This window comes from Anser brachyrhynchus (genome assembly GCF_964034855.1).
Source record: "Anser brachyrhynchus genome assembly, chromosome: 2".
Taxonomy (NCBI): domain Eukaryota; kingdom Metazoa; phylum Chordata; class Aves; order Anseriformes; family Anatidae; genus Anser; species Anser brachyrhynchus.
Window position 1 is genome coordinate 157086727 of NC_137695.1, and position 10239 is coordinate 157096965.

Genomic DNA, 10239 nt, shown 5'->3' on the forward strand with positions numbered 1-10239 from the left:
CCAGGCCAGTAAACTGCAGCTGTTCTTATTTCCCTGCTCAAAACAAGAAGTTTGTATTTTGAACAGGTAAGAACCTTTTGTTCTGTTTTCAAAAGAAAAACAAACAGTAGCTTACTCCAGGTAAGACTCACAGTAAGCACAGTGCAGCTCCTACCCACACAGTTGTTCTTTCATCCTGCTACATTTATTTATTTTTCATTTGGCTCTCTCAGTTATTCTGTTACTTACATGAGCACCTCTAAAAGGCTAAGTACTGGATGTGTTAAGGTAATACTTTGATCCTTTGACCCTTTACTTTTTAATCACAGAACAAACCGTAACGTAGCATAATGAAAACTAAATTTTTCACTTATTTTTATGTCACTTACTTACCTTCACATGACTGAAGTCACCAGCTTTGCTGCTTTCTTGTGGATTAACAGGTTTAGCCTCTACTCTTGGTTTGACAACCTGCCGAAAAGGACTGGAAAGTGGAAGTCCGCTGACACTGATTCCATCTAGAAAAACAATAAAATAAATTATTTCCTCTTTAAATATTGTATTTTATTCCAATAAATCTATGTCTGTTTTATTAAAGGGAGAGAAAATACTCAAAAGGAATAAAAACGTCACATGCAGTGACGTTCTTCATGTGGGCAAAGCAACAAGAGTGCAAGGAAAACACATTGTACTACTTTGAAATTTATGCGCCATAAGCCTGGTTTTCCTCACTGTTAGAATTCTTCTGTTAATCTCTATAAATGCTCAAATTAAAAGACATATTTGTTCCACGTGGGTCCACTCCAGAAAATCAATCAGCAGCATCTAGCTGATGAGAAAACAGAAGGGGTGAGTCAGATTAGCACAGCTACAAATGGAGAAGAGAATCATACGGGCTGTTATATGACGATCCTGGAAAACTGAAAACAGAATCAGTTAAACAGTATTTAAATATATATATATTCAGCAACAGCAAAAGAAAGCCTTTCCTCTAATAACATTGCTACATTACATCATGCAGTAGTCTAACCCTTGAACACCATAGAAAAGGACGGGTCATGAAAAAAAGAAAGAATTTTGCATGTGCTAACAGGTTTTTTATTTCTAACTTGTATAAGAAATAATAAGATACAAAACAATCCTAAACCAGCTCTTAACACCTCTTTAAAGCCAAGTGATATCAAAGTTACTTATTAGACTAAGATTTGGGACAATAATACACTAGAACATTCAAGTCAGTTGGCAGAAGGGTTGGAAGTAGATATCTGTAAGGTCCCTTCCAGCCCAAGCCATTCTATGATTCTATGACTTTAGGTTTTCCAGCAACACTTATGATAAATACACTTGATAGCTTTGCAATCCACTCTTTTCAATGGTAGTAAGAAATTTTACCTGAAGAAAAATACTCTTCAAACTGATGAATTAATTTCATCAGTTACATATTTAGAACAAAAGGTGAAGGTGACTGGTGCACACATTTGCACACAAAACCATGAGAACTACCAAACACGAAATATCTCATAGCACTCGTCTTATCTTCCGTTTTTATATAAGACCCAAGGTTTCCTTTCTTTGTTAAAAGACTAGATAATACCTAAAACATGCACTAGACATGCAACTAATGCCTTTTTTAAGCTATTTTGTCTCCTAAAGACAATTTTATTTTCATTTTCTTTGAAAAATGTCATGACAAAAGTTAGTTTAAACCATTTCTAGGGGGAAGTGGATTTTTTTTTATCTCTAAATTGCACCTCAGGGCAAAAGGAGGTAAGACATCAAAGAGAACATTGATTCTGCTTCAGGCTAAAAGGAAAGTCTAAGGTAATCACCACTGTGTTCAAACTTTTGTTTCTAGTTTGTGGCACTGTGGCATTGCCTATAACAGGGTCCGGCACAAGGCACTGCATTATACTTTAAATGGCTCACCCCTCCACAACTTTGACTATACAAAGACACTTCTCTGCCAGAGGACAAAAATAATTAACGTTCTGCTGCTAGCCAGTTGTTTTAGATTATTTAGCTTTTTCAGGTGTCTGACCAGGCAGCAAAGTTGGCTATTTATTTCACAAAGTGCTCCTTTGCAATGCATTCAACACTCATCACAGAATGGGGAAATTCTTTCACGAGTACTGGTAGGTTGCTGAACTTGGTGACTACAGACGAAAAAAAGGAAACTGAAAATTTTAAAGCAATTCACCAGAAGTTTTAAATTACTTCATATTTATATTTTATGAGTTTTCATAGTGGAAATACATTTTATTTTCTCTCATGAAGTTTAGAGATTTAAAGATGCTACATCCTCCACATTTATAATGTCAAGCAGCTTGAGCAGCCTTTCACTATAAAAAGAACAATTGTCTTGCTACTCGGTCCAGAAATCTTTCTAATTTCTGGAATTCACATTGAACATTTCCATGGTAACAGCACATGACCAACACTTTTTCCATGGTAACTGCAAAAAAGCAGCTTGCTTTTCCAACATCGCAGTCATTTCTGTCATAACAGAGCAAAATCTCTTACCAGCATTTCCTCTCTCCTCTCAAATGTTAAGTAAATTGTCAATTTAACTTCATTAGCCACTTTCGCAGTACGCTGAGCAGACGAATCCCACACAATCTTATAATTGAATGAGGGAAAGTTTACTAAGGTGGTTAAACTTCTCGATTTACAAGCCAGCGACTGAAGCACCCAGAGAACGAGCCGCCGCAGGGCAGTTTCCCTCCTGTTCAAACCCACAGCCCCATGGCAATGCAGCAACGTACTGTGATCACTGGCCTGATCCAGGTGACAAAAACACGAAGACTTTTAAACAGGTACATCACAACCATGGGAGCTGCAAACTCTGTTGCAAGGAAACTCTTAAATAGGCTTACCACTGAAGCCAGGACACTACTGTTGGTATTCCAAGGCTGTCTGTAGGTAACTGCTAATACAATGTGACGTGAAACATGAGCCAGAGCAAGATTTTTGGTTAAAGTGCTTCTCCTCTGCAGAAGAAATACTTGAAATCCAATAGCAGCACAAACCCACTTTCTGCTGTTTTCTAAATATACATGAAAGGTACATATGGGGTGTCTGTATGCAGGTGTTGGAAGGGCCTCTGTGGGCAGGGCCCAGCTGAGCCCAGCACCAAGCTGGCGGCGCCTCAGGGAAAACAGATTTCCGAAAGGGCAGAGCGGGCACAGGCCGAGGAGGAGGCCCAGGGCGAGGGAGAAGCAGCAGAGGGCCCAGGCCCCAGGAGGAGGAGGGCAGGAGGGGCTTCAGGCCCACAGGCAGCAGGGATTCCCCGGCAGCCCTGCAGAGCCCCCGCTGGAGCAGATCTCCACCCTGCAGCCCGGGGAGGGCCCACGCCGCAGCAGGGGGACATTTCCTGAGGGAGCTGCGGCCGTGGGGAGCCCCCGCGGGAGCAGGGTGTTCCTGAAGGGCTGCAGCCTGGGAAAGGGGGAGAAGGTGGTGTTTTCATTTTTTGCACTCACCAACCAAATCTATTTGAAGTGACAATAAGTTAAATTAATTTTCCTGAGGTCAAGTCTGTTTTGCCCGTTCTGGTAATTAGTAAGTGATCTCCCAATCTTTATCGCAACCCAGAAGCTTTTTCACCCTATTTTTGTCCCCCATCCTGCTGAGGGAAGACAGCAAACAAGTAGCTGGGTGGATATTTGGCCCTGAGCCAAAGTTAACCCACCAGAGGTTAAAAACTATAAAAACATAGAGTAACAACTTTCTAACATGTGTGCTTTGGCAGTATGAAATTATAACCCAAGAGGCTCTGTCAGAATTCTTGAAAAGTATTGAACTTGAAACATAAGACATGAAAATTAAATGTCCTCTGAACCCAGGTATTTATTTTGTCTATCAATTGTCTGATAGAAATTTCAGTACGAAAAGCCTCTCCTAAAAATACTGTAACAGTTTCAGAGTACTCTCAGCACAAAGAAAAAAGACTGAAGTAGTTCATGACAGGGTAGAGAAAGAATGCTTGCCAAACACGAACGTGCATTTTTTTTCTTAGAGAAAAAAAAAAAAAAAAAGAACAAATGATCTTGTATTCTGCTGGAAGTGAAAATTCTGCAGAACTCTAGGAACTTGCTGTCTCCGGCTACTGCAACGATGGCCTGCTTTTGGCTGGAATGGAGTTAATTCTCTTCAGAGTAGCTCCTGTGGTGCTATGTTTTGGATTTGTGACGAAAATGGTGTTGACAACACATGGATGGTTTAGTTGGTCCTGAGCAGTGCTCACGCACACGAGGTGTTTTCTGTTTTTCGCCCTGCCGGCAAGGAGGCTGGGGGTGCACAAGGGGACACGACCATGACAGGCAACCCCAAATGACCGAAGGGATATTTCATACCGTACGGCATCGTGCTCAACAATAACAACTCGCTGGGGGCGGAGGGGCAATTGGTTGTCTATGGAGGTGAAACCACAACAAATAGGGCAATAAATCAAGAGCAGACGAGTACTTATTCCTTCCCTCTCTCAAAAATATGCTTAAAACTAAGCATAAGACAACAAAAAAACTAAGCAAGACAACAGTTTGCAGTGCGCCAGGTGATGCCAGAGCAGAGACGACACGTAGCAGAGTGAGCTCCATTACATTTGAAGAGTTTGTTACTAATAATTGACAACAGGAAATGTAGTATAAGTAAGGATACATTCCTGAGGTTGATGAACTAGTACTAAAAAGTTAAACTCAGACAAAGGAAGCAAGTGAAGTGTAAAAAAAAAAAAAGTAGTCAAAGACTAGAGATTATTTATGCACACTACATTAGATGCCAAATTAAAGAGCCTCAGCGAGGAAACAGCACAACAGGAAACTTAATAAGATGATGGCTTAAATAGCCTGTAAGTCCCAATAATAAATTTATTACTGTTTGCCTCATGTCTGTCTTACTATTTACTTTGTAAAGATTTGAGGCCTAAAATACTTCTTCCTACGTGTTCCTGTAGAAGCCTGTACAACTGATCCAGGCTAAAGTCCTATGGCGCTTATATATTGTTAAAAATAATTTTAAAAATTAAATCCTTATCAGTCAAATTATCACACAAGACAGGTTAAAAGACATTTGGAAGAGAAAAAGGCACCTTCTGTAAGCACTAAAGTTGAAATTCAAAAAGAAATCTGTAAGAAAAATTCTCAAAAAAATTAAGAACTTTTTTTAAAGTAACATGCCGATTAATTTATGGAGGACGGAAGAGTTTGTAGGCAAAGAAAAAAACCTCAGTGCAACTAAAATGAAAACTGATATCTTCAAACTGTAAAGACAAAAAAGTTAGAAATGAAATAAATGAGAAAATATTCTGAATGATATAATGCATTAAAGGCAACCAAAGGTACTAACACAAAGGATCCTACTGAAGTATCTGAGGACTTCCATCATCACCAGAAATATCGTCCTAATAGAATTCTCCAGGCTATGTTGTTTTGCAGACTTGTCAAGAATCCACTTAAACTCATAACCAGGTATCTTTCTAACAAAGAAATATGTTGTCTATAAGCTATATAAGCATGGGAATGTTAAATGAATAAAACCTAGCTTTGAAATTGTAGTATTTTATTTAAGCAGAAAACCAACAAAGTAATTATGAAATAGATTTACAATGGTCTTGTATACCAATATTAAAACCATTCAAGATCCCTGCCGTTAGAAATAAGCTATTATTTGTCTGCAATTCTTCCTCCCCCAGAGAAGGGAAGGAGAGACTTAAGGCATAGTTTTGCTTCTCTTAGCATCTAGTTACTTAGTTCCTTTGATGAGTTTATGAATTTAAATATTCTCGCATCTGTCTTTAGGCTCCCTATAAACAGAACGAACGAACGCTAACATTTCTACATAATGAAGCACTCATTGCAGTTTAATTAATTTACCTTGCAAAACAGTATCCCCATTTGATAGAAGCTTTTTTTAAAGCCTCTTTCCCACTAACAAGTTACCAATTATAAAACAATCAAAAAAGAGCAGCTATTGTTCTTTTCCTGTTTAGCATCAGGGAAAAAAATGGATTTCAGAAATTACGCTATAATGACTTGGAAGAATTAATTATCCTCATGATGTGAGCATCCTGTTGACCTCTCTCATTTAACAGCAGGGAGAGGCCTTACTGCTGAAGCTCCTTAGGCCAGGCTGTACCAAGCAATGCTGTGCTTCCTCCTGTCTTACTCTACGATTCTAACAACCTTAGAATCAAATTAAATAGATATGCTAGATTTCTTGACCAGAGAACCAAGAATGTACATAGAAGGACCCTTGAAACACCCAGCTCAGGGACAAAACTTCATTAGTATTTGCAGCAAACAGGATTCTTACAGAGGACCCTTAAATCTTGGGCAAGTACCTTCAAGACATAAGCCTGGACTTCTTAATCTTCATTAACAAACCCAAGTGTCTCTAGAACATCTGCCCAGCTGTTCAAAGTGTTTGCAAAGTAATTATTTCCAAAGACAGTAAGCCAAGACAATCCAGATTGTGACAAGAACCGTAAATGTCATGTTTTAATGGGATGCACATTCTTCTGCATTATAATCTTGTGTGTTATTAGGCTGTATTTGCACAAACCCAACTTTCTGAGTGGAAGTCTATGCAACACAGAGAGAATGGCGTGTTCCTGACGTAACAGCTAGGATCTTATAAAACTTGGTGACTTGCCAATGAATATCAAATCAAATTCAGTATAAATATATGGGAAACAAAAAAAAAAAAAAACAAAAAACAATCCTAACCTTAAGTGTGAAGATTATTTTACAGAAGCAAGATCGTGGAGCTGATTCACAGATTCGTGAGCCCACCACTTCAACATCGAGCAAAATTTAAAAAAAATTAGGTTCTGCATTACTGCATTATTATAAGGCAAGTAATAGAAAACAAAGTAAGGAGCATCATTAGGTCAGTACAGAAGCGCAGAGATCACCTTTCAAGTAGTGTACAGAGACTACCCCATGGATATAGAGCTGACAGTGTTCAAAAGGGACAACAAAACCGAGAAACAGACGACACTCTTTCCACAACAAGGACAGCCAAGCCAGACAGAAATCTTCAGACTGTGAAAGAGACCACTGTGAAAATAACACTGGGAGGATGTGTAACATCACGAGTGTCGGTACTATGTTTAGAAGATGGATTGTTAGCTGTTTGTTGCAATACAGACACTAGGTAATATCAGAAGGATACCAGTAGGTTGAAAGCTGATAAAAGTAATTTAACTGTGAATCTTCTTGGCACAGCATGTTGTACCAGCCTGGCAGAGAGTGCAAAGAATTTTATGACAAATAAACCCACCGAGAATGAGTAACAGTGCCTAAAAACAGAGAAACTGTTACCAGACTCTGGAAGTTCCAGAGCTAAGAAGTCAGCATGCAAACATCTAAAGGAAAGGAGCATGTATGTTCAAAATTTTCCCTATATTCTCCCACAGGCATCTGCTCTTAGCCACTATCACAGACAGGATATTGGACTAGACGGTCATTGATCTGATCCTGTACAGCATCTCATGTGTTTTTGCTTCCTTTAATCTAGAAGAACATCTAACATTTTTCTTTACCAGACAGTATACCATCAACACACAAGAATTAGATCAGCAATTCTGATTGATAACTTAGTTTACTTTCCAATTGGATAAGTGTATCATCGCAAACATCTGCAATTTATCCTTTCTGTCCTATGTTCAGATTACAAACAAAAGGAAACAATTTCAGCAGCAAATGAAAACAGATCAAAGTAACAGATGCCCTGCTAAGGACATTACTTTTAAAAGACAGAAGTATTTTGATCATCATTGCAAATCTGGTCCTCAAAAGAAAAAGGTACCATAGCTACCATATGATTAAAAGCCACGTCAGAGTTTCTTAGCTCTCGATTGTTCTTTATATCAGGATGCTACCTGGTTCTTTAAAAATTACAGTATTCGTTCAGAATATGAATATATATATATATTCGTTCAAGAAATGCAGAAAAAATACAGTAGCAAGTTAAAATGTCAATGTACTTCGCATGTCTAATAATACTTTTAATGGACACAAGGTACACATCCCCCAAAGATACCAGAGCCCTAAGCAAATACCAATGGATCTTGCTCCTTTATCATTGCTGAATGAGAAAACATTGAATTCCTTCCAGGCTACAGGTGAAGAAGCTGTAGACAGAAATAACAAAGTAATAATGTTGTTCCAATATTTTTTTCATATCTGGTCACATAAAAGTTAGATACTTTTTTTTTTTTTCCTAAAAAAAAAGACGCCCAAATCCACTGTTCCACAACTGTTTGATGTCAGTAACAAGAAGAAAGCATGTTACCCTCTCCTTCTACAGTATATTTTATTTGTACATTATTTCACCTAAAAAACTGCTGGGAACATGTAGCTTTGCAGCGCCTTTAAAGATTTTGGAGATCGGGTCAATGGCAGATTTTTCTTTTTCTGAGAGTTACAAAAATAATGAGAAATAACAGAACTGGCACTAAAGAGCATAACGTCTACTTTTTAAGATACTGACTTTCAGAATTATTTTTCAAATTATATTGATTACATTGATCAAGTTGCTTCTCATCTCCATGACTCAGATTTCTTTCCTATTAATGTCAGCTAGAAGGACAAATACAAATAAAACCGAAGTTTCTGAAGTTCAGTTAAAATTTTGAATGAACTGGCCTATACCATTTTCTTCACCATTTCAAAAGCCTTAGCATAAAAATAATTAAAAAACTGAGTCGTACAAAGTAAATCTTATTGTTACTGCACAAAACCCATAGTGTTGATAAGTCCTAATTTTTTGTGTGTTTTTTGTTGTTTTGTTTTGTTTTTTAACTTATGCATTTTACACCAGGGAATTTTAAAAGGAAAGAAGTCTTTTAAACTTTATTAACACAATAAAATGTCTGTCTAAATGCATCTGCAAGGTAACTCAGAATTCAGTCCCTTTTGCCTTCACAGAATCACGGAATCATCTGGGTTGGAAGAGACCTCCAAGATCACCCAGTCCAACCTCTGACCTAACACTAACAAGTCCTCCACCAGACCATATCACTAAGCTCTAAATCTAAATGGCTTTTAAAGACCTCCAGGGACGGTGACTCAACCACCTCCCTGGGCAGCCCATCCCAATGCCTAACAACCCTTTCGGTAAAGAAGTTGTTCCTACTATCCAACCTAAACCTCCCCTGGCGCAACTTTAGCCCATTCCCCCTCGTCCTGTCACCAGGCACGTGGGAGAATAGACCAACCCCCACCACCCTTCAGCCTCAAGTAAGCTATACATACCTTCTTGTTCTTTTTTTTCTATTTTGAAAATATTTGTATTTTAATTACACCAATAATGCACACCTGCAAGTGAATCCCGGGAAAGAGTCCAAATAATAATTATGATATGGTTATCTTTAAAATACAGGAATATCTTGTGTTGGCAAGTTAATTCAATTAGTGTAAATATATCAGGCAATTGAAAAAATACAGAGAATAGCAATTACTCCAGTAAGACTTTGTGTTCATCATAAAGAGGAAATCCTTATTACAAGTATCTGGTACTTGTAATTGTGGATAATTCTAATACAAGCAAACATTGTTTTGTGTTTTTTTTTTGTTTTTTTTTGTTTGTTTTTGATTCAAAAGAAGCTATGAGCTTAAGCAGACTTTCTCTAAAATATAAATATTAAAGGGATTATGCCCTACATTATAGTACGTCACTTCTGGCAAAGCTGCAGTCAGCCATTATAAACAATTCCACAAGCTCAGATAAAGAAATAATCAACTTGATGATCATTTCTCTCTAAAGCCTGATGTTTCCAAACTCCATTTCTCTTTATTTTCTTAAGGTAAGGATACAAAGAGACATCAAGAACAATCCCTGTCAAGAAAGATTTAAAAAGACAGCAAGATAATGTCTCACGATGAGAAAAGTTTGGCCAAACTGTCATGTCACTGATTGCCACAAAAATTCAGTCTTGAATCCATACACCTCACTAAAGAGTTGCCTTTGCATTACAAGACACAAATATGAAAACATGTAGCCTCATCACATACAGTATGTTAAAAAGAACAGCACGACAACTGGATAAGTGCTTCTCAGAAGTTCACAGAATCCTTTTAAGCAAGAAGAAATTAAGAACTCACCGTCATTGAGATCTTGCAGAAGGTTTTCTTGGCATGAAAAGTCCAGTTTCACTTTGATGTTTACAGTAAAAGTCGCAATCTTCCCAGGTTTTAGAGGAAACTGGGAGAGAGTATCTTCTAGCTTCCAACTCAAGAAGTCGCCATACAGCTTCTCTGTATT

General features: G+C 37.9%; 1 protein-coding gene across 17 annotated transcripts in view; it reads right to left on the minus strand.

Moving 5' to 3' along the window:
• Positions 1–10239, minus strand: part of TRAPPC9 (trafficking protein particle complex subunit 9) — a 556529-nt gene that overhangs the window by 470136 nt on the left and 76154 nt on the right. For all 17 annotated transcript variants that reach the window (XR_013947303.1, XR_013947304.1, XR_013947305.1 and 14 more), the window contains 2 exons: positions 10080–10232; positions 373–497 (listed from right to left, as the gene is read on the minus strand). Coding sequence is in view for 12 of the 17 variants with exons in the window: in XM_080582090.1 (XP_080438216.1) it covers positions 373–497; positions 10080–10232 (278 nt within the window). In the remaining 5 variants the exon portion in view is untranslated. The remainder of the gene's footprint in view (positions 1–372; positions 498–10079; positions 10233–10239) is intronic.